The 24,707-nt window shown below is 67.7% G+C and overlaps 1 protein-coding gene across 1 annotated transcript; it reads right to left on the bottom strand.

Annotated features, from left to right (window-relative positions):
- Positions 1–278: 278 nt before the first annotated feature.
- On the bottom strand, positions 279–24,663 carry LOC135310740 (E3 ubiquitin-protein ligase HUWE1-like; the record flags this gene model as incomplete). Its single annotated transcript, XM_064439700.1, has 27 exons — positions 279–543; positions 1,150–1,283; positions 1,441–1,666; positions 1,763–1,978; positions 3,098–3,167; positions 3,274–3,422; positions 3,674–3,763; positions 4,779–4,957; positions 5,779–6,007; positions 6,927–7,098; positions 8,420–8,553; positions 8,672–8,770; positions 8,880–8,955; positions 9,049–9,194; positions 10,670–10,836; positions 12,728–12,907; positions 14,112–14,323; positions 15,748–15,956; positions 17,087–17,153; positions 17,266–17,408; positions 18,384–18,551; positions 19,724–19,919; positions 21,009–21,403; positions 22,728–22,878; positions 22,979–23,155; positions 24,360–24,441; positions 24,539–24,663. Coding segments are annotated over 27 exons (4,457 nt in total), but the record flags the coding sequence as incomplete, so codon positions are not given.
- Positions 24,664–24,707: the final 44 nt, after the last annotated feature.

Here is a 24,707-nt window from a genome sequence, read left to right as displayed (position 1 = left end):
CCCCTTTTTCTACACCCAACACCCTTCCCCATTCCCCCCTGCCCAAGCCCCACCCGGGCCCCACCCACTCATTAAGCCACTCCCCTTTACCCCACCCTCAGTCAAGGCCACAGCACCCTTAGCCCCACCCCTTTTCTAAGCCCCACCCCAGGCCACACCCCTCCCCTCAACCCCCACCCTCAGTCAAGGCCACACACCCTTAGCCCCACCCCTTTTCTAGGCCCCACCCCAGGCCCCACCCCTCTACCCCCACCCACTGACTAGACCCCTCCCCTTACCCCACCCAGTGAGGGCCCCACCCCGGCCCCGCCCCCCGGCGGCCCCCACCCACCTCCTCCTGGATGGCCGGGGGCAGGGCGGCCAGGAACTCGGGGCTGACCTCGGTGAGGCCGGGGTTGGCCACGACGGGCGGGGCGGGGCTGGGCGCGGGCGGGGCGCGGGCGGGGGGGCGGATCCCCAGCTGGTTCTGCAGCACCTCCCGCCGGATGTCGTCCGGCAGCGCCGCCAGGAACGAGGGGTCCACCCCCTCCGGCAGGCTGATCCCTGGGGGGCGCACGCGTTGGGGGGCGCCCGGGGACCCCCGGGGCCAGGGGACACCCCAGGGGACATGGGGACCCCCCCCAGGGGACACGGGAGACATGGGGGGAGGTGACGCGGGGGGGAGGTGACACGGGGGGGGAGGTGACACGGGGGGAGGTGACACGGGGGGAGGTGACACACGGGGGGAGGTGACACGGGGGGAGGTGACACACGGGGGGAGGTGACACGGGGGGGAGGTGACACGGGGGGGAGGTGACACGGGGGGGAGGTGACACGGGGGGAAGGTGACACGGGGGGAAGGTGACACGGGGGGGAGGCGACACGGGGGGAGGTGACACACGGGGGGAGGTGACACGGGGGAAGGTGACACGGGGGGAGGCAACACGGGGGAGGTGACACACGGGGGGAGGTGACACGGGGGAAGGTGACACGGGGGGGAGGCGACACGGGGGAAGGTGACACGGGGGGAGGTGACACGGGGGAAGGTGACACGGGGGGAGGTGACACGGGGGGGAGGTGACACACGGGGGGAGGTGACACGGGGGGGAGGTGACACGAGGGGGGAGGTGACGCGGGGGGGAGCTGACGCGGGGGGGAGGTGACGCTGACCGGCGAGGGGATCCTCCTCCTCGCTGCTGGTGGAGGGCAGCGGCTCCTCCAAAATCCCCCGCGAGTCGGCTCCTGAGATGGCGACGGCCGAATCCCGCGTGGACGAGCTCTCCGAGGACGAGGCGGGGGGCGAGCTTGGGGTGACGTCACAGGCGGGGAGGGGTGACGTCAGCAAGGGGCGTGACGTCAACGCAGGCCGCCCCAAAACCACCCCCACCCCCCCTCCCTTTTATATAAGAAAGGAGAGGAAGCCAGCGGGGGCTGTCGGGGCGAGGAAGGCGGAGCTCTCACCTCTCGTCGGGGGGCTGAGCGGCGTCGGGGGGGGCGGGCGGGGGTCCCTGCGGGGTCCCGGGTGGGTTTTGGGGTGCTGTCGGGGGAGGGGGAGGTACCCCCCCGCCCCCCGCTTCGTCCAGAGTACAGGAAGCCAAACTCGAGGTGTCCATGGGGGATCCTTCCAGCTGGCTGCTCACGGCCGTCAGCGCGTCCGAGTCCTCCGCCCGCTCCGGCGACAGCGACGCTGAGGGCGGGGGGACGTCATCAACCCCCTCCCCCAAATTATCACCCCCCCCTCAAATCCATGAGACACCCCCCACCCCCTAAAAACCTGGCTTACTGATGGTGGGAGCGGGCGACAGCTCCATCTGGGTGGCTTCGGCGTCTTGGGGGGGTCGTCCCGGCCCCCCCTCTTCCTGTTCGGGGGGTTGCGGGGGGCGCGTGGGAATTTGGGGGGCTCCCGAAGGGGGATCCGGGGGGGTCGGCGTCGGTTCCAACATCACCAATGTCCGGTGGGGACCGGGAGGGGGGGTCTCTCCCGGCGTCCCGCTGGGTTCTGGGAGAGGGAGGGGGATCAGTATTGGGGGGGGGGGGGGCGGGGGCACGCCCAGAAATCTGGGAGCCTCCCTCCCCCCAACCCCCCCCCCTCCCCTCCCCCGCTTTGGGGGGGACCCAGGTGTCCGGCTGCACCCCCAAAATGGGGGGGGGTGTCCCATCCTGCTCCACACACACACCCCTCCCCCCCCCAGGCCACTTTGTACCCCCCAAACCCCCCTAAGAACCCCTCCCCCTCCCCTAAAATCCTCTTTAAACTCCCTCACTCCCCTGCCCAAAACCCCCTCAACCCCCCCAAAATCCCATCAAACCCTCCAAAATCCCCTTAAATGCCCCAAAACGCACTCAACCCCCCCAATATCCCCTTAAACCCCCCCAAATCCCCATAACCCCCCAAAATCCCCTTAAGCCCCCCCAAATCCTCTCAAACCTCCCCAATCTCCCAAACCTCCCCAAAATCCCCTCAAAACCCCCCAAGATCCCCTCAAACCCCCCTCAAACCCCCCCAAATCCCATCAACCCCCCCTTAAATCCCCCCAAAATCCCCTCAAACCCCCATTAAATCTCCCCCAAAATCTCCTCAAACCCCTTTCAAAACCCCCCAAAATCCCCTCAAACCCCCCCAAATCCCATCAACCCCCCCTTAAATCCCCCCAAAATCCCCTCAACCCCCCCTTAAATCCCCCCCCAAATCCCCTCAAACCCCCCCCCCAACATCCCCCACCATTTTAATCACCCCTTAAAACAAACCACATGCACCCACCCCCCACCCACCCGCTTTCAAATCTCCCCCGTTTCTCGGCCTTGGGTTGATACTGGGTGTGCTGGGGGGGGGGGGGGGGGAGGGGAGGGGATGCTACAGCCCCCCCCCCCCAGCCCCCCCCAATAACTAGGGGACCCAGGCGTCCGGCGGCGGCCGCGCGCCCCGCGAGGAAGACAGTAGACTGTATAGTTATCTCCGAGACGGGGGTGTGACCCTCCAACTATACAATCTACTACCTCAACCCGCGGGGTGCCAGGTCGGGGGAGGGGGGGGGTGGGTTTGGGGGGCTTATTTTTAGGGGGGCGGGTTCATTCGGGTACGTCGGGACCCCAATATTGAAGGGGGGAGGGGGATTACCTGAGGGGGTGGCGTCGGCGGAGGCGGCGGCGGCCTTGGACGCCGCGTCCTGCGGGAGAGGGGAAGGCGACTGAGGCGGCGGAGGGGTGAATAACGGAGACGCGCCCCCCCACCCCCCTTAAAAAGACCCAGGGGGTTTTGGGGGCGGTTTGGGGGGGTTTTGGGGTGTCCCTCACCTGGGCGTCGGCCCCGTCCTTGTCGTCGGCGCTTCGCTCGGTGCTTTTGGCTTCTTCCTCGGCCGCCTGGCGCCGGCGTTTCTCCCGCCGCTCGTCCAGCTCCTCGTCCCGCAGGGCTTCCAGCCGCGCCAGGATGGGCACCTTCACCACTGGGGGGGCGGGGGGGCATGAAGCAGGGGGGTTTGGGGTGCGGGGACCCCCCCCGAGGGGTGCGGGGACCCCCCCCGAGCGGTGCTGGCACCCCCAGGGGGAGTCTGGAGGCGTCGGGGTGGGGGTTGTGAGCCCCGGGTGCCAGGGCCGGAGGGGCTCTCTGCGGTGGGGTGGTGGCGGTGCTGGTTTGGGGGGTCACTGGGGGGCACGGGGGGTGCTGGGGGGCACGGGGGGGTGCTGGGGGGCTCACCCGAGACGCAGTCGTGCATGCTCTCGGCGTCCAGCACCTTGCACTCCTCGGTCCAGCGCGTCAGGGCGGTGGGGATGCTCGAGAGGGTCCCTGTGGGGGGGGGGGGCGGGGGCGCAGAGTGAACCCAGGCATCCAGGGAGGGGACCCCTCCCTTCCTCAGCTAGGCCACGCCCCCTCCAGCTAGGCCACGCCTCCCTTAGGTGAAGCCACGCCCCACCATGGTCCCAGCCCATCCTTCCCTACTCCAGGGCTTGCCTTGTCAATCAAGCCCCGCCTACATCATCCAGATAACGCCCACTGGCCCCACCCCCTCACCTAGGCCCCGCCCCCTTTCCCAGACACGCCCTTTGCTCACTTAGGCCCCGCCCTCTCTGCACAGGCTCCTCCCCCTCGCCTGGCCCCGCCCACTATACCCAAAGCTAGGGGGAATGGGTGTGCGTCCCCACCCCACTGCAGGCCCCGCCCTCTCCCTCCAGGCCCCGCCTCCTGCTCCCTCCAGCCACTTGGGTGGGTAGGGTGTGTCCTCCCATCTGCTCAGGCCCCGCCCATTTCAGCCCCCAGCCCCTCCCCTCGGTCCCCACAGACACTTGGGTTGGGAGTGGGGTGGGGATCCTTGCTTTCCTGTGGGCCCCACCAACTCAGGCCCCACCCCTGGCCCCACCCACTCCGGCCCCACCCCTTCCAGGCCCCTCCCCCTCACCCCACCCCCAAAGACACTCAGGTCAGGAGGGGGGTGGGGGGAGGGAGCCATGCTTTCCTGTGAGCTCCACCCACTCAAGCCCCACCCCTTTGAGACCCCACCCCCTTCCTCCAGGCTCCTCCCCCTCCCTCCAGCTCCACCCCCTCCCCTCCATCCCCAGAGACACTCGGGTCGGGAGGGGGGTGGGGGGAGGGAGCCATGCTTTCCTGTGAGCTCCGCCCACTCAAGCCCCACCCCTTTGAGACCCCACCCCCTTCCTCCAGGCTCCTCCCCCTCCCCTCCATCCCCAGAGACACTCGGATCGGGAGGGGGGGTGGGGGGGAGGGAGCCCCGCTTTCCTGCGGGCCCCGCCCGCCCGGGCCCCGCCCGCCCGGGCCCCGCCCCCCGGGCCCCGCCCGCACTCGCCTGCCTGGCTGCCGGCGCTGCCCTGCTCGTGGAAGAAGTCGTCGAGGAGCTCGTCGTCGGAGCGGGCGATGATGTGGACGTCCTCGTTGCCCACGAGCAGCCGGGCCCGGCCCCGGCTCTGCAGCGGCAGGCTGCTGCTCAGCTGCAGGATGTCGGCCGCCGCCGAGGGGCCCAGCAGCCTGCGGGGGCGGGGGGCGCGTCAGGGGCGGGGGGCGGCACCCCGGGGGGGGGCGGGGACCCCGGGGAGCAGGGGGACTTGGGGGGCAGGGAGGAGGGGGGACCCCAGGGAGCAGGGGGACATGGGGGACATTAGGGACCCGAGGGAGGGGGGGGAACATGGGTGATATTGGGGACCCCAGGGAGGAGGGGGACATGGGGGGCATTGGGGACCCCAGGGAGGAGGGGGGCATGGGGGGCATTGGGGACCCCAGGGGGGAGGGGGGACCTCAGGGGGAAGGGGAACATGGGGGGCATTGGGGACCCCAGGGAGGAGGGGGGACCCCAGGGAGGGGGGGACATGGGCGGCATTGGGGACCCCAGGGGGGAGGGGGACATGGGGGGCATTGGGGACCCCAGGGAGGGGGGGACATGGGCGGCATTGGGGACCCCAGGGAGGGGGGGAGACCGCAGGGGGGAGGGGGACATGGGGGGCATTGGGGACCCCAGGGGGAGGGGGGACCCCAGGGAGGGGGGGGACATGGGGGATAGGGGGGACCCCAGGGAGGGGGGGAGACCGCAGGGGGGAGGGGGACATGGGGGATAGGGGGGACCCTGAGTGGGGGAAACGGGGTCTGATGGGGCACGGGATGGGGGATTTGGGGGGGTCTGTGGGGTCCCGGGGGGGCCTGAAGGGATGAACTTGGGGTCGATGGGGCACAGCGGAGGATAAAGGAGGGCGAAGGAGGGTGAGGGGCGCACGGGGCGCTGACGGAGCGCGTCGGGGCCGACGGGGGATTTGGGGGTGTCCCCAGGGCTCTGGGGGGGCTCGCGGGCCGCTCACCGCTGCAGGATGAGGGGCGGGTTGGGCTGGCGGGCGCCGGGGTAGTGCACGTGGATGGTGTGGCCGGCGTTGGCGGTGAGCTGCCGCAGGGTGCGCTGGCTGCGCCCCAGGCCCTGCGCCAGGCGGGTGGTGGCGGCTCCGCTCCCCAGCCCCAGCGAGCCGTGGTCGGCGTGGCGGACCAGCAGCGGGTGGCTGGCCGGGATGTTGCCGGGGGAGGGCGGGATGTCGGCTGGGAAGAGGGGAAAAAGGGGGGAAAGTGAGGGAAAATGGGGGGTCGGAGGAGGGGGGAATGGAAAATGGGGTGCGAGGGAGGGTGGGGAACAACCCTCCGGCTGCCGCTGCCATGGGGTGAGGCAGCGGGAGGGGGGGAATTGGGGTGTTGGGGGGCAAACATTGTCCTGGACCCCCCCCCAAGGCCATGGGGAGGGGATAAATTGGGGTATCGGGGGAGAACCCCTTCTTAACCCCCCCCAAATGCCATGGGGAGGGGATAAATTGGGGTGTCACGGGGAGAACCCCTTCTTAACCCCCCCCAAGGCCATGGGGAGGGGATAAATTGGGGTGTCACGGGGCAAACCCCTTCTTAACCCCCCCCAAAGGCCATGGGGAGGGGATAAATTGGGGTGTCAGGGGGCGAACCCCTTCTTAACCCCCCCCCAAAGGCCATGGGGAGGGGATAAATTGGGGTGTCAAGAGGAGAACCCCTTCTTAACCCCCTCCAAAGGCCATGGGGAGGGGATAAATTGGGGTGTCACGGGGCAAACCCCTTCTTAACCCCCCATAAAGACCATGGGGAGGGGATAAATTGGGGTATTGGGGGAGAACCCCTTCTTAACCCCCCCAAGGCCATGGGGAGGGGATAAATTGGGGTGTCACGGGCAAACCCCTTCTTAACCCCCCCAAGGCCATGGGGAGGGGATAAATTGGGGTGTCACGGGGAGAACCCCTTCTTAACCCCCCCCAAAGGCCATGGGGAGGGGATAAATTGGGGTGTCACGGGGCAAACCCCACTTTGCCCCCCCCAATCCCTCAGGGAGGTGACACCCGCAGCTCACCCCAACCCTGGGGCAAGGGGGGGCAGCCCCGCAGCACCCCCCAAATCGCCGTGTACCCCCCCTTTTTTGGGGTCCCCCCTTTCCAGTCCATACTGGGGCTGGAGAACATGTTGTCGAACTCGATGATGAGGTCGTCGTCGCGGTCGAAGCGCTCGAAGCGGACGAGGGGGGAGGCGTTCATGTCCGGGTAATCTTCGTCCAGTTCCATCTCCGAGCCGTCGTCGTCGTCCTCCTCTTCCTCCCCTTCCTCCCCTTCCTCATCATCCTGAGGGGGAACAACCCCCGCAAAGGGGGAGGGCGGGGTTCAGCGGGGACACCCCGACCCCAAATGGGGACATCTTGACCCATAATGGAGGAACCCTGACCCAAACGGGGGGAATCTTGGCCCAAAATGGCAGCCCCTGGCCCAAAATGGGGGTATCTTGACCCAAAAAGGGGTCACCTTAACTCAACATGGAAGATCACTGACCCAAAATGGAGAAACTTTGACCCCAAATGCCTGTCCGTGACCCGAAATGGGGGTATCTTGACCCAAAATGGACATCCCCGACCCAAAATGGGGGAACCTTGATCTAAAATAGGGGTATCTTGACCCAAAATGAAGGAACCTTGACCCCAAATGACCATCCCCGACCCAAAATGGCAGTATCTTGACCTAAAACGCGGCCACCCTGACCCAGTATGGTGAAACCTTGACCCAAAACTGGGTCACCCTGACCCAATATGGAGGATCCTTGACCCAACATGGACGAACCTTGACCCAAAATGGAGGAACCTTGACCCAAAATGGCCATCCCCAACCCAAAATGGGGGTCTCTTGACCCAAAACAGAGGAACCATGACCCAAAATGGCCGTCCCCGACCCAAAACAGGGGAACCTTGACCAAACATGAAAGATTGTTGACCCAAAACGGAGCAACCTTGACCCAAAATGGCCATCCCCAACCCAAAATGGGGGAACCTTGACTCAAAATGGAGGAAACTTGACCCAAAAGGGCCATCCCCGACCCAAAATGGGGTATCTTGACCGAACATGGAGGAACCTTGACCCAACATGGAAGATTGTTGACCCAAAATGGGGTAACCTTGACTCAAAACGGGGGAACCTTCACCCAACATGGAAGATCGTTGACCCAAAACAGGGGAACCTTGACCCAAAATGGACGAACCTTGACCTAACATGGAAGATCATTGACCCAACACGGAGGAACCTTGACCCAACAGGGAGGAACCTTGACCCAACATGGAAGATTGTTGACCCAAAATGGAAGATTGTTGACCCAAAATGGGGTAACCTTGACCCAAAATGGGGGAACCTTGACCTAACATGGAAGATCATTGACCCAAAACAGGGGAACCTTCACCCAAAATGGGGGAACCTTCACCCAAAATGGGGGAACCTTCACCCAACATGGAGAAACCTTGACCCAACATGGAAGAACCTTGACCTAACATGAAAGATCGTTGACCCAAAACAGGGAAACCTTGACCTAAAATGGGGGTATCTTGCCCCAGAACGGGGACACCCAGACCCCAAAGGGCCACCGTCGCCCCCTCACGGGTCGGGGTCCGGGGTCGCCTCCCACCTGATCATCCTCATCTTCCTCCTCTTCCTCCTCCTCCTCGTCCTGGCTGTCATCCTCATCCTCGTTGCTGCCGCTGCTGTCTTCCTCCTGCGTGTGCTCTTCCTCATCTTCGGGATCCAGGATGTTCATGGAATCTGTCGGGGGGAGGGGACCGAGGGGGGGTGGGGGGGGGGTAGGTGGGATCACGGCGTGTCCCCCCCCCCCAAAAAAAGCCCTCTTGGGGACCCCCCGCCCCCACCCCGAGGCGCCGACCTTCCCGGTTGGCCTGCAGCGTGGAGGCTTGGCTGAGGTTGGAGGGAGCTTCGTCCATCAGCACGTCCTCCTGCGACTCGTCCTCGCCGGAGCGGCTCACTTTGGGGAGGGGGAGCGGCTTTAAGGGGCGCGCCCCGATATTTGGGGGGTGGGAGGGGTGGGCGGGGGGCTGGTAACCCCGGTTTTGGCGCGGGGAGGGGGCTCTCACCGATGATGGTGCTGTTGCCGGCGGCGCCGTCCCTCTCCAGCAGCTCGTCGATGAGATCCTCCAGCTCGTTTTCCACCTCGGGGAGGGGGTTACGAGGGGAATTAGGGGGCGCCGGGGGTGGGATTTGGGGGTGGGGATTTTTTTGGGGGGGTGGGGGGGTTCCCCTCACCTGCATCTCCTGGGTGCTGAGCCCCTCGGGCTGCCCGGCCAGCACCACCGCGTCGCCCTCGGCTTCCCCGTCCATGTCGCCGTCGGCCGCCTCCGCCTGCGCCGCCTCCGCGTCCTCCTCGGGGGGCTCGGGGTCCCCGGGGTCCCCTTCGGGGGGGTGGGGGTTAAATGGGGGTGTCGGGGGGACACACGAGTCCCCCTCCCCCCCGCCCCGCCCCCCGCGGGGGGGGCACCATGGGGAGGGGAGGGAGGAATGTGGTGGGAGATGGGGGGGGGGACACACACCAAGGGAGTTTGGGGGGGACAGGGAATATTGGGGGGCACAGAGGAGATGGGGGGGCAGCGGAGATATTGGGGGGCTCCAGAGATGGGGGGGACGCAGGGGAGACATGAAAAACGGGGGGCACAAGAGATTTGGGGGGGCACAAGGACGATTGGGGGGCAGGAGAGATGAGGGGGGCAGAAGAGATTTGGGGGGCACATGGAAAATGGGGGGCAGCGGAGATATTGGGGGGCTCCAGAGATGGGGGGGACGCAGGGGAGACATGAAAAACGGGGGGCACAAGAGATTTGGGGGGGCACAAGGACGATTGGGGGGCAGGAGAGATGTGGGGGGCAGAAGAGATTTGGGGGGCACATGGAAAATGGGGGGCAGCGGAGATATTGGGGGGACACGGGAGATATTGGGGGGACACAAGGAAAATTGGGGGCACAAGATATAGGGGTCACATGGAAGATGTGGGGGGCATGTGAAAATGGGGGGGACACGTGGAAATGGGGGGGACACGTGGAAATGGGGGGGACACGTGGAAATGGGGGGACACGTGGAAAATGGGGGGCACGTGGAAAATGGGGGGCACGTGGAAAATGGGGGGGGCACGTGGAAAATGGGGGGACACGTGGAAAATGGGGGGGACACGTGGAAAATGGGGGGCACAAGGAAAATGGGGGGACACGTGGAAAATGGGGGGGACACATGGAAAATGGGGGGGACACGTGGAAAATGGGGGGGCACGTGGAAAATGGGGGGGCACGTGGAAAATGGGGGGACACGTGGAAAATGGGGGGACACGTGGAAAATGGGGGCACAAGGAAAAAGGGGGGGCACGTGGAAATGGGGGGGAACAAGGAAAATGGGGGGGACACGTGGAAAATGGGGGGACACGTGGAAAATGGGGGGACACATGGAAAATGGGGGGGACACGTGGAAAATGGGGGGACACGTGGAAAATGGGGGGGACACGTGGAAAATGGGGGGACACGTGGAAAATGGGGGGGACACGTGGAAAATGGGGGGCACGTGGAAAATGGGGGCACAAGGAAAAAGGGGGGGCACGTGGAAATGGGGGGGAACAAGGAAAATGGGGGGGACACGTGGAAAATGGGGGGACACGTGGAAAATGGGGGGACACGTGGAAAATGGGGGGACACGTGGAAAATGGGGGGACACGTGGAAATGGGGGGACACGTGGAAAATGGGGGGACACGTGGAAAATGGGGGGGACACGTGGAATATGGGGGGGCACGTGGAATATGGGGGGCAGGAGAGAGATGGGGGACACGAGAGATTTGGGGACACAAGGAGGCGGGGGACAGGGGGCGCGGGGGGGGCGCGGGGGTACCTCCGTCGGGGGGGGCGGCGCCGGCCTCCCGGGCGCCCCCGGCCCCCTCCCCCTTGCTCTTGCTGGAGGAGCCCTTGGTGCCGAAGAGGCCGCTGGGCTGGTTGACGATGCGGGACAACGTCTCCAAGGGCTTCAGCGCCGCGTTCACCGTGTTCGCCATGTTGGGGCTGCGGGTCGGGGGGTGTCGCGTGGGACCCCGGCGGCCGGGAGACCCCCACAACCCCCACCCCCCCCGCCCCAGACCCACCACGACCCCTCGTGACCCCTCGAGACCACCCCCCCAGACACCTCAAGACCCACGAAGATCCCCCCAAGACTCCCCAACCCCTCAAGACCCACCCCAAACCCCTCAAGACCCCCCCAATACCCCCCTCAACCCCTCAAGACCCCACCACAACCCCTCAAGACCTGCCCCAAGACACCCCCAAACCCCCCAAGACACCCCCAATACCCCTCAAGACCTGCCCCAAGACACCCCCCAAACCCCCCAATACCCCTCAAGACCTGCCCCAAGACCCCCCAAGACCCACCCCAAAACCCTCAAGACCCGCCCCAAACCTCTCAAGACCCTACCACAACCCCCTCAAGACCCCTCAAGAGCCATCGCAACCCCTCAAGACCCACCCCAAACCCCTCAAGACCCCCCCAATACCCCCCTCAACCCCTCAAGACCCCACCACAACCCCTCAAGACCCGCCCCAAAGCCCTCAAGACCTGCCCCAAACCCCTCAAGACCCTACCACAACCCCTCAAGACCCCTCAAGAGCCATCGCAACCCCTCAAGACCCCTCAAGGCCCACCACAACCCCTCAGGACCCCACCACAACCCCTCAAGACCCCACCCACAACCCTTCAAGAGCCACCACAACCCCCTCAAGACCCCTCAAGAGCCACCACAACACCACAACCCCTCAGGACCCCACCCACAACCCCTCAAGACCCTACCACAACCCCTCAGGACCCCACCGCAACCCCTCAAGACTCCACCGCAACCCCTCAAGACCCCACCACAACCCCTCAAGACCCGCCCCAAACCCCTCAAGACCCCGCCACAACCCCTCAAGACCTGCCCCAAGACACCCCCCAAACCCCCCAATACCCCTCAAGACCTGCCCCAAGACCCCCCAAGACCCACCCCAAAACCCTCAAGACCCGCCCCAAACCTCTCAAGACCCTACCACAACCCCCTCAAGACTGACCACAACCCCCTCAAGACCCCTCAAGAGCCATTGCAACCCCTCAAGACCCACCCCAAACCCCTCAAGACCCCCCCAATACCCCCCTCAACCCCTCAAGACCCCACCACAACCCCTCAAGACCCGCCCCAAACCCCTCAAGACCCTACCACAACCCCTCAAGACCCCTCAAGAGCCATCGCAACCCCTCAAGACCTGCCCCAAGACCCCTCAAGACCCCACCCACAACCCTTCAAGAGCCACCACAACCCCCTCAAGACCCACCACAACCTCTCAAGACCCCTCAAGGCCCACCACAACCCCTCAGGACCCCACCACAACCCCTCAAGACCCCACCCACAACCCTTCAAGACCCACCACAACCCCCTCAAGACCCCTCAAGAGCCACCACAACCCCTCAGGACCCCACCACAACCCCTCAAGACCCCACCGCAACCCCTCAAGACCCCACCGCAACCCCTCAAGACCCCACCACAACCCCTCAAGAGCCCACCACAACCCCTCAAGACCCCACCACAACCCCTCAAGACCCACCACAACCCCTCAGGACCCCACCGCAACCCCTCAGGACCCCACCACAACCCCTCAAGAGCCCACCGCAACCCCTCAAGACCCCACCACAACCCCTCAAGACCCACCACAACCCCTCAAGACCCACCACAACCCCTCAGGACCCCCCCGCAACCCCTCAAGACCCCACCGCAACCCCTCAAGACCCACCACAACCCCTCAATACCCACCACAACCCCTCAAGACCCACCACAACCCCTCAAGACCCCACCACAACCCTCTCAAGACCCACCACAACCCCTCAGGACCCCCCTCCGCCGCCGTGGAGGCAGGCGTCCGGGTCGGGCCGTACCTGGAGAGGTCGAGGCTGTGGGGGACCCTCGCCAGGTCGTTGACCAAGCCCTTCTTGAGGAAGAGGCGGATGATGTTGTTCATGCCGTTGTGCTGCGTCTTGGCGGCGCTGCTGTAGAAGCTGGAGGTGGAGGGGCACGACTCCATGATGGTGCTGATGATGCACATGACGGCTTGGAGCCTGCGGAGGGGGACGAGGGGACGTGTCACGCTCCCGCCGGGCGTGCGTCCCCCCTGCGGAGACCCCCCCGGCCCCGCGGAGACCCCCCCGGCCCCACGGAGGAGGCGCCAACCCCACAGAGAACAAAGTGCCTGTAGAAGATGGGTCAACTCCATTGAGGTTGGGTCAACCCCATGGAGGAGGAAACAACCTCCCAAGGAACCTCCTGACCCACTGGAGGAACCTCTTGACCCCCCAAGGATCCTCACGGCCCCCCAGAGGAACCCCTCGGGCCCCCAAGGAACCTCTCAAACCCCAGAGGAATCCATCAGCTCCCTGAGGAACCTCTTGACCCCCAAAAAAATCTCTCGACCCCCCAAGGAGCTCTTCAGCCCCCTGAAAAACCCCTCAGGCCCCTGAGGAACCTCTCAAACCTCAGAGGAACCTCTCAACCCCCGGAAGAACCTCCTGACCCCCCAGAGAACGTGTCGACCCCCTGGAGAAGCTCTCAGCCCCCCAGGGAACCTCTTGATCCCCCAGAGGAACCTCTTGACCCCAGGGAGAAACCTCTCAGCCCCCCAAGGAATCTCTCAAACCCATGGAGGAACCTCTCAGCCCCCCAGGGAACCTCTCAATCCCCCAGAGCAACCTCTCGACCCCCTAGAGAACATGTCAGTCTCCCAAGGAACCTCTCAAATCCCCAGAGGAACCTCTCGACCCCACAAGCAACCCCTTGACCCCATGAGGAACCCCTCAGCCCCCCAAAGGATCCTCATGGCCCCCAGAGGAACCTTTCAACCCCCCGAGGAACCTCTCATCCCCATGGAGGAACCTCTCAACCCCCCCAAGGAGCTCTTCAGCCCCCTGAAGAACCCCTCGGAACCCCTAAGGCCTCTGAGGAACCTCTCGACCCCACAGAGGAACCTCTCAACCCCACGGAGGAACCCCTCAGCCCCCCCGAGGAAGCCCTTAGTCCCCCCGAGGAACCTCTCGACCCCCCAAGAAGCTCTTCAGCCCCCTGAAGAACTCTTCAACCCCCCCAAGGAGCACCATGGGCCGCTGAGGGACCTCTCGACCCCACGGAGGAACCTCTCAAGCCCCCACGGAGCTCTTCATCCCCCTGAAGAACCCCTCAGGCCCCTGAGGAACCTCTCAACCCCACGGAGGGACCTCTCGACCCCCCGAGGAGCCCCTCAGCCCCCCGAGGAGCCCCTCAGCCCCCCACCTGGCGTGCTTCTCGGTGCTCTCGGCCATGGCGAGCGCCCGTCCCAGGGCCGCCTTCACCTCGTTGACCAGAGCGACCTGGGCGTCGGTGCCGCTGCCCGCCGCCGCCAGGCTGGCCAGGAAGAGCCGCGCCAGCGCCGGCGTGTCCTTGTCCTCGGCGTTCTGCGTGTGGGGCAGCAGGTGGTCCAGGACGAAGGCCAGCACGCTGCAGTCCTGCAGGGAGCGGCCGCCGGGGCGGGGTCAGACACCCCGAAACGCCCCCCGCTTGCACCCGAAAATGCACCCCCTGGACCCAAAAACACCCCCCCGGTGCCCAAAACGCCCCCCCTAGACCCGAAAATGCACCCCCTAGCACCAAAAACATTCCTCTGGACCCAAAAACGCATCTCCTGGGCCCCAAAAACGCCCCCCTGGACCCAAAATCGCTACCCCTGGGCCTGAAAATGCACCACCCGCACCCAAAAATGCACCCCCGGCACCACAAACATCCCTCTGGACCCAAAAACGCGCCCCCTGGACCCAAAAACACACCCCCCGGCACCAAAAATGCACCCCCTGGACCACAAGAAAATCCCTCTGGATGCAAAAACGCACCCCCCGGGCCCAAAAATGCCCCCCCCGGACCCAAAAACACACCACTCTGGACCCAAAAACGCCCCCCTGCGCCCAAAATCGTATCCCTTAGACCCAAAAACACACCTCCTGGGCCCCAAAAGCACCCCCCTCGGCCCAAAAACGCCCCCCAGACCTGAAAAGGCCCCCCTGGACCTGAAAATGCACTCCCTGGCACCGAAAATGCACCCCCTGGACCCCAAAAACATCCCTCTGGACCCAAAAATGTGCCCTCTGGGCCCATAAACACCCCCCTGGGCCCGAAAGCACACCCCCTGTACCCCAAAAACACCCACCTAGACCCAAAACCACTCCCTTGAACATGAAAACACGCCCCCCGGACCCCCAAATCACTCCTCTGGGCCCAAAAATGCCCCCCTAGACTCTGAAAATGCAGCCCCAGACTCTGAAAACAGCCCCCCGGACCCCCAAATCGCCCCCCTGGACCCCCGAATCACCCTGTCCCTGAGGAGCGGGGGGAGCCTGGGGACGCTGGGAGTTCGGGGACAAAGGGGGGACGCTGGGAGTTCGGGGACAAAGGGGGGACACTGGGAAGGGGGAGCGAAGGGGGAGCAAAGGGGGCCGCCGGGTGTTTGGCGACAAGAGAAGAGGGGGTGTGGGGTGACGGGACACCCTGAGGCACATGGGGGTGGGGACCCGGATGTCTGGGGGTTCAGGGGAACCTTCTCCACAGGGTGACAAGGGACCCCAGCGCGTGGGGTGACGGGGGACCTTCACCCGCACGGTGATGGAGACCCCAGTGTGCGGTGACACACGGAAACCCCCCACGCCAGGGCGAGAGAACACCCCGACAGAACACTGATGCGTGGGGTGACGGAACGCCCCGACGCGTGGGGTGACGGAACGCCCCGACGCGTGGGGTGACAGAGCACCCAAGTGCCTGGTGGCACAGGGAAACCCACTGCACAGGGTGACGGGACCCCGCAGGGTGACGGGACCCCGCAGGGTGACGCCACCGCCCCCCACCCCGCGGGGACAAGCGCCGGCGGCGGCCGCCTCGTCACCTCCTTGATGAGCTCCGACTGCCCCACGGTGTAGCTGTAGTTGGCGATGAGGGTGGCGATGCCCACGTAGGAGCGCACGAGCTCGGCCAGCAGCCGCAGGATGGTGGAGGTGGGCATGAGGGGCTTGGAAGCCTTGGCTCGCTGCCGCTCCTCGCCGCGCTCGCCGTCCTTCTCCTTCCGCCCCTCCCGGCCCTCCTCAGGGCTGGCTGCTGGCGGGGGGCGGGGTCAGGGGCGGGGACGCCGGGCGGGGGGCGGGGTCATGGGCGCCAGGGGGGCGGGGACGCCAGGGGGCGGGGGCGGGGACGCCGGGGGGCGGGGTCGGGGGCGGGAACACCGGGCGGGGTTGGGGGCTCTGGGGGGGCGGGGTCAGTGGCAGGGACGCCGGGCAGGGGGCGGGGTCATGGGCGCCAGGGGGGCGGGGGCGGGGACGCCGGGGGGCGGGGTCGGGGACGCCGGGGGGCGGGGTCGGGGACACCGGGGGGCGGGGACACCGGGCGGGGGGCGGGGACACCGGGCGGGGGGCGGGGACACCGGGCGGGGGGCGGGGTCAGTGGCAGGGACGCCGGGTGGGGGGCGGGGTCAGGGGCGGGGATGCCAGACAGGGGGGCGGGGATGCCAGACAGGGGGGCGGGGTCAGGGGCGGGGACGCCGGACAGGGGGCGGGGACGCCAGACGGGGGGCGGGGACGCCAGACGGGGGGCGGGGTCAGGGGCGGGGGGGTGGGGACGGGGCAGTTAAGGTCACAGGGATACAGGGGGGACACGGGGGATATTGGGGGGCTCAGGGACAAGGGGGGACACGGGGGGGACACTGGGGGGCTCGGGGATGTGGGGGGGATGCGGGAGGTCTCAGGGACATTGGCGGGGACATTGGGGGGTGCGGGGACACCGGGGGGCTCCGGGACGCTGGGGGGACACCGGGGGGACACCGGGGGGCTCCGGGACGCTGGGGAGACACCGGGGGGACACTGGGGTGCTCCGGGACGCTGGGGGGACACCGGGGGGACACTGGGGTGCTCCGGGACGCTGGGGGGACACCGGGGGGCTCGGGGACGCTGGGGGGACACCGGGGGGACACCGGGGGGCTCGGGGACGCTGGGGGGACACCGGGGGGACACCGGGGGGCTCCGGGACGCTGGGGGGACACCGGGGGGACACTGGGGTGCTCCGGGACGCTGGGGGGACACCGGGGGGACACTGGGGTGCTCCGGGACGCTGGGGGGACACCGGGGGCTCGGGGACGCTGGGGGGACACCGGGGGGACACCGGGGGGCTCCGGGACGCTGGGGGGACACCGGGGGGACACCGGGGGGCTCGGGGGGGGGACACAACACCGCTACCTTCTCCCTGGGGGGTTCCCGTCGGCGGCGTCTCAGCGGCGGCTCCGTCGGCAGCGAAGACCTGGGCCTGGGGGAGCCGGGGAGGGGGACGTCAGAGGGGTGGGGGTTTGGGGGTGGGGGGGGTGGGGTGTCCCCCCAAGACCCCGCAGCCCCTCCCAGCGCCCCGAAACCCCGCGCACGTTGATGGCGAAGCCGGCGGGGGGGTCGAAGTCGGCGGGGGGGCGCGTGAGGCTGCGGTACTGCTGGTACATGTCGTCGCCGATGTCGGAGAGCAGCTGGCTCACCTCGCTGGGGGCCGCGCTTTTGGGGTCCCCCTTGTCGCCTTTTGGGGGGGGGACACACACACGCGCACGGCTCAGGGCACCCCCACGCAAAGCAAGGGCTTGGGGGGGGCGCCCCCCTGCCCCCCCCCCCAATTAATCGGGGACTCGGCGCCACGGGGGGGTGCCCGGAAGGGTGTGTCCTGCTGGGAGCACCCCAATTCCCCCCCCCCCGGCACCCCAATCCTCCCACTACCCATGGGCACCCCAATTCCCACCCCACGTGCACCCCACCCCCTGGGGGCACCCCAATTCCCCCCCCACGTGCACCCCAACCCCTGGGGGCACCCCAATTCCCCCCCCACGTGCACCCCAACCCCTGGGGGCACCCCAATTCCCCCGCCACGTGAACCCCAACCCCTGGGGGCACCCCAATTCCCCTCCCACGTGCACCCCACCCCCTGGGGGCACCCCAGTTCCCCCCCCCACGTGCACCCCACCCCCTGGGGACACCCCAGTTCTCCCCCCACGTGCACCCCACCCCCTGGGGGCACCCCAATTCCCCCCCCACGTGCACCCCACCCCCTGGGGGCACCCCAATTCCCCCCCCACGTGCACCCCAACCCCTGGGGACACCCCAATTCCCCCCCCACGTGCACCCCAACCCCTGGGGGCACCCCAATTCCCCCCCCACGTGCACCCCAACCCCTGGGGGCACCCCAATTCCCCCCCCACGAGCACCCCAATTCTCCCCCTTAGGTGCACCCCACCCCCTGGGGGCACCCCAATTCTCCCCCTTAGGTGCACCCCACCCCCTGGGAGCACCCCAATTCTCCCCCCCCCTTCTCCCCCTTGTATCCCCCCCCCAGTTCCCTCCCTCCCACCCCCACCCCCCCCCACCACCCCCCACCCCACCCCCTTCCCCCTCCCCTTCCCCCCCAAAACCCCCCGGCGTTGCAAACACCGGAATGGGGGGGGGGGGGGGCCGGGTTGGGGGGCAGGGCTGGGGGGCTGGGGGCGCCCCCCTCCCCGCGTACCCTCCTCGGGGGCGTGGTAGGCGGCCAGGGCGTTGAGCATGTCGTAGATGACGTCCTTGATGGGCTCGGGGATGGGGGGCAGCGGCGCCGCCTTCACCGGCGTCGTCTTCACCAGCTGCACCGCGTTGGGGCCTTTGATCCGCAGGTTCTCGAACTCGTCGTCGGAGGCTGGGGGGGGGAAAGGGGGTGTCGGGGGGGGGCGTATGGGGGTGCCGGGGGGGGAAAAGGGGGTGCTGGGGGGGGAAAAGGGGGTGCCGGGAACACCACACCCCCCCCCACCCCCACCCTGGGTGCTCGGGCTTGTGGGCTGCGACTGCGCCGCTTTAGGGTGTGAAGGGATTGTATGGGGGGGCTAAAGGGGGTCCGGGGACCCCTGTTTTGGGGGGGAAGGGACGCCCCGGGACCCCCACTTCTGACCCACAGGCACCCCTGGGACCCCCATTCCTGACCCACAGGCACCCCTGGGAGCCACAGAGACCCCCAGGACCTCCATTTCTGACCCACAGGCACCCCTGGGAGCCCCCTTCCTGACCCACAGCCACCCCTGGGAGCCACAGGGACCCCCGGGACCCCCATTTCTGACCCACAGGCACCCCTGGGAGCCCCCTTCCTGACCCACAGCCACCCCTGGGAGCCACAGGGAGCCCCGGGACCCCCATTTCTGACCCACAGGCACCCCTGGGAGCCCCCTTCCTGACCCACAGCCACCCCTGGGAGCCACAGGGACCCCCGGGACCCCCATTTCTGACCCACAGGGATGCCCGCGATCTCCCATTTCTGACCCACAGCCATCCCCAGGACCCCCATTTCTGATCCACAGCCATCCCTGGGAGCCACAGGGACCCCAGGACCCCCATTTCTGACCCACAGGCACCCCTGGGAGCCACTGGGAACCCCGGGAGCCCCATTCCTGAGCCACTGTCCCCCCCAGACCCCCTGGAGCCCCATTCCTGAGCCACGGGCCCCCCGGGACCCCCATTCCTGAGCCACAGGCCCCCCCGGGACCCCCTGGAGCCCCATTCCTGAGCCACAGGCCCCCCTGGGACCCCCATTCCTGAGCCACGGACCCCCTTGGGACCCCCATTCCTGAGCCACGGGCCCCCTTGGGACCCCCATTCCTGAGCCACGGGCCCCCCTGGGACCCCCATTCCTGAGCCACGGACCCCCCTGGGACCCCCATTCCTGAGCCACAGGCCCCCCCGGGACCCCCTGGAGCCCCATTCCTGAGCCACAGGCCCCCCTGGGACCCCCATTCCTGAGCCCCGGGCCCCCTGGGACCCCCACTCCCGAGCCCCCGGCCCCCCGCCCCGGATCGCGGCGCCCCCCCGCCGGGCGCTGACCGGTGCCGGAGCCGCGGGGCGCGGGCAGGGCGATGCGGATGCAGCCCGTGGCCACCTCGGTGAAGACGCTGGGGCTGCGGCAGGCGGCGGGACCCAGCACCCGCAGGATGTAGTTGACCTCGCGGGAGCCCAGGCTCCCCGAAACCACCCCCGAGGTGGTGCTGCCCGCCCCGCTGGTGGCCGCCGACCGCACCACCTGCGGGGGGGCACCGCGTTGGGGGGGGCACCCCAAGGCTGCCCCCGCCAAGGGCGATGGGGGGGCTCGTCCTCCCCAACAGCCCTGTAACCCCTTTTGAGCCCCCCCACCGGCCTGAGGGCAGAGCCCTCCGATGCCCGTGTCCCCCCACCCCCCCGACCCCCAATTCCCCCCTCCCCTTGTCCCCAGCGTCCCCCAGACCCCCCATTCCCCCCTCCCCTCTCCCCCATCCCCCCAATTCCCCCACCTCCTTGCCCCCATTTCCCTCCTCACCCCCAGCTCCCCCAAACCCCCCTCCCCTCTCCCCCATTCCACCCCCATCCCCCCAACTCCCTCACCCCCCTGTCACCAGCCCCTCAAATCCCACCCCCTCGCCCCCAGGCTCCCAATTCCCCCCTCTCCTCACCCCAAGCCCCCCCAATTCCCCCCTCTCCTTGTCCCCAGCGTCCCCCCAGACACCCCGTTCCCCCCTCCCCTTGTCCCCAGCGTCCCCCAGGCCCCCCATTCCCCCCCCCCGCGTCCCCAGCGTCCCCCAGACCCCCCAATTCCCCCCTCCCCTTGTCCCCAGCGTCCCCCAGACCCCCCATTCCCCCCTCCCCGCGTCCCCCAATTCCCCCCTCCCCTTGTCCCCAGCGTCCCCCAGACCCCCCATTCCCCCCTCCCCGCGTCCCCCAATTCCCCCCTCCCCTTGTCCCCAGCGTCCCCCAGGCCCCCCGTTCCCCCCTCCCCTTGTCCCCAGCGTCCCCCAGGCCCCCCGTTCCCCCCTCCCCTTGTCCCCAGCGTCCCCCAGGCCCCCCAATTCCCCCTCCCCTTGTCCCCAGCGTCCCCCAGGCCCCCCGTTCCCCCATCTCCTTGTCCCCAGCGTCCCCCAGGCCCCCCGTTCCCCCCCTCCCCTTGTCCCCAGCGTCCCCCAGGCCCCCCGTTCCCCCCTCCCCTTGTCCTCAGCGTCCCCCAGACCCCCCAATTCCCCCCTCCCCTTGTCCCCAGCGTCCCCCAGACCCCCAATTCCCCCCTCCCCTCATCCCCAGCGTCCCCCAGACCCCCCAATTCCCCCCACCCTCGCCCCCAGCCCCCCCAGTGCCCCGGCACCTTCTCCATGGTGTGCCGCAGGGTGCAGGGGTCCTCGATGATGTGCCGGAAGAGGAGGGTGACGAGGGGGGTGAAGCCGGTGAAGCCGGAGCTCTGGGTGAGCCCCAGGATGGTGCGGGTGCTGCGCAGCTCGGCGAAGAGCAGCGCGTGCTTGTGGTGCCGCGTCAGGCGAAGGCACAGGCGGAGGGTGGCGTGGAGGGTATCCGGGTCCACCGGTACCCCCAGCATACTGACGCACGCTCGGAGAACGGCCGGGACGGCCTCTTCGGCCAAGCCTCGGACCGGGGCTTCGGCCCACGCCGAGGGATCCTCCGGCGAGGGGGAAGCGGACGGCGGCGAGGGGGAGGATGAGGATGGCGCCGCCGAGGCTTCTTCCTCCGACGGCGGCTCTGGGGCTGCGGGGGTGCGGGGCGCGGTGAGCCCCACAACGGGCTGCAAGCCTCTCTGACACCCCCCCACCCCCCAGATCTCCCCCCACATCGCCCCCCTTCATCCCCCAGCTCCCCCCCAGTCCCTGTCTCCCCCAGCTCTGGGGGTGCCAGGACACGGGTGTGTCCCCCGCAACAGCCTGACGCCCCCAACCCCCCCCTCCAATCCCCACATGCCCCAACACCCCCCAACTTCAGGGGTGCAGCGACCTCAGTCACCCCCTCCATGACCTCTCAGACACCCCCATTGCCCCCCAAATGCCCCCCTGAACCCCATATCCTCTCCCCAGCCCCAAATCCCAGCCCCACATGGCCCCCTACGCCCCTTCCCCACCCACCAAACCCCCACATCCCCCAACACCCCCCAAACCCCACATGCCCCAACACCCCCCAACTTTAGGGGTGCAGCGACCTCAGTCACCCCCTCCATGACCCCTCAGACCCCCCCCATTGCCCCCCAAATGCCCCCTGAACCCTTAATCCTCTCCCCAGCCCCGTATGGCTCCCTACACCCCTTCCCCACCCCCACATCCCCCAACACCCCCCAACTTTAAGGGTGCAGCGACCTCAGTCAACCCCTCCGTGACCCCTCAGACCCCCCCATTGCCCCCTGAACCCCTAAATCTCTCCCCAGCCCCAAATCCCAGCCCCGCATGGCCCCCTACGCCTCTTCCCCACCCCCCAAACCCCCACATCCCCCAACACCCCCCGAACCCCACATGCCCCAACACCCCCCAACTTCAGGGGTGCAGCGACCTCAGCCACCCCCTACATGACCTCTCAGACACCCCCATTGCCCCCCAAATGCCCCCCTGAACCCCATAGCCTCTCCCCAGCCCCAAATCCCAGCCCCGCATGGCCCCCTACGCCCCTTCCCCACCCCCCAAACCCCCACATCCCCCAACACCCCCCAAACCCCACATCCCCCAACACCCCCCAACTTTAGGGGTGCAGCGACCTCAGTCACCCCCTCCGTCATCCCTCAGACCCCCCCATAGCCCCCCAAATGCCCCCTGAACCCCTAATCCTCTCCCCAGCCCCGTATGGCTCCCTACACCCCTTCCCCACCCCCACATCCCCCAACACCCCCCAACTTTAGGGGTGCAGCGACCTCAGTCACCCCCTCCATGACCTCTCAGACCCCCCCATTGCCCCCCAAATGCCCCCTGAACCCCATATCCTCTCCCCAGCCCCAAATCCCAGCCCCGTATGGCCCCCTACGCCCCTTCCCCACACCCCAAAGACCCCCCCCACCCCCCCCAACCCCTACAGCCCCCCCACCCCAACATACCGGGGGGCTCCTCCTTGCCCCTCCCCTCCGCATCCCGCCCTTCCTCGGGCGCCCGCTCGCCTTCGGCGCCGTCCTTCCCTCCCTTGCCGGAGCGGGGGGCTCGCAACAGCGTCAGCATCACCGGCCGCCTGTTCCCCGTCTCCTCGTTCACCTAAACAACACCCGGAGAGTTACTTGGTATCGGGGGGTGCCGAAACACAGGCCCCCCCCACCCCCCCCCGAGAAGAGCCCGCTCCCAGTGACGCCGGTACCTGCACCATGGTGGTGAACTGGACGGTGTAGCGGCGGCGGCCGGCGGTGAAGCGGACGCTGGTCTCGCCGGCGCGCCAGGCCGCGTCGATCGTGCTGTTGTTGCTGGCGCTGTAGCTGCACCAGCGACCCGAGCGGTCGTCGAACCACCGCCAGTTGTTCCCTGTGGCCTGGAGGTACTGGGGAGGGGGAGGTAAGGGCGGGGGGGGGTCAGCAGTGCGTACACCCCCCCACCCACCACCCCGCTTGTGACCCCCTTTCGCCGTCGCTCGGGGTGTCTCTGGGTGTTGCCGCGGTACCATCGGCACGGGCTGCTTGTCACCCTCCACACGGTCCCCCCCAGGACCCCGTGTGACACCCCCCACCCCCACCCCAAACCCCACAGCCCCACGCCGGGACCCCCCGTGTGTCCCCACAACCCCGTGTGTCCCCCTCCAGGACCCCAAAAACCCCCCAGGACCACATCTGGCCACCCCCAAGACCCCACATCTCCCCCCACAAGACCCCATATCTCTCGTCACCCTGTCTGTGTCACCCCCAGGACCCCAAGCCCCCACCCCAGGACCCCACATGCCCCCCAGGCTGCCCCATGCCCCTCCCAGACCCCCCCGAACCCCACCCAAACCCCCCATGTCCCTCCCAGGACCACATCTGTCCCCCACAAGACCCCACATCCCCCCCGCCAAGACCCTATATGCCAACCCACATATCCCCCTGCCCCATCTATGCCCCCCCAGGACCCCAAGCCCCCACCCCGGGACCCCACATGCCCCCCAGGCTGCCCCATGCCCCTCCCAGACCCCCCCGAACCCCCCCAAACCTCCCATGTCCCTCCCAGGACCACATCTGTCCCCCTCAAGACCCCACATCCCCCCCTGCCAAGACCCTATATCCCAACCCACATATCCCCCTGCCCCATCTATGCCCCCCCAGAACCCCAAGCCCCCACCCCAGGACCCCACATGCCCCCCAGGCTGCCCCATGCCCCTCCCAGACCCCCCCGAACCCCACCCAAACCCCCCATGTCCCTCCCAGGACCACATCTGTCCCCCACAAGACCCCACATCCCCCCCGCCAAGACCCTATATGCCAACCCACATATCCCCCTGCCCCATCTATGCCCCCCCAGGACCCCAAGCCCCCACCCCAGGACCCCACATGCCCCCCAGGCTGCCCCATGCCCCTCCCAGACCCCCCCGAACCCCCCCAAACCTCCCATGTCCCTCCCAGGACCACATCTGTCCCCCTCAAGACCCCACATCCCCCCCTGCCAAGACCCTATATCCCAACCCACATATCCCCCTGCCCCATCTATGCCCCCCAGGACCCCAAGCCCCCACCCCAGGACCCCACATGCCCCCCAGGCTGCCCCATCCCCCCCACCTTGTTCATCTGAGCCCTGCGTTTAGAAGAAACCGCCGTCTTCTCGTAGAAATCGATGAGCAGCAACACGGGGGTGATCCACCTTTTTTTGGTGGGGGGACAAACACACCACAAATACATCAATAGGGGTCACAAGACGGTGCTGGGGTGGGGTTTGGGGGGCCGCCCCCCCTCCTTACTTGGGGGTCTGCACCTCCTTGTGCTCCTTGGCGGCTTGCAGGCAGGGCTGCACCACTTCCAGCAGCTTGATGAGGACGTCCAGGACGCAGCTCGATTCCACCACGCGGGCGCAAGGCAGCTTCAGCTCCTACATCGGGGGCGAGGGGGGTGAGGGGGGGGTCAGGGACA

This window comes from Phalacrocorax carbo, assembly GCF_963921805.1.
Source record: "Phalacrocorax carbo chromosome 29 unlocalized genomic scaffold, bPhaCar2.1 SUPER_29_unloc_5, whole genome shotgun sequence".
In the NCBI taxonomy this organism is placed as follows: Eukaryota; Metazoa; Chordata; class Aves; order Suliformes; family Phalacrocoracidae; genus Phalacrocorax; species Phalacrocorax carbo.
This window is presented reverse-complemented; position numbering and strand designations above follow the sequence as displayed.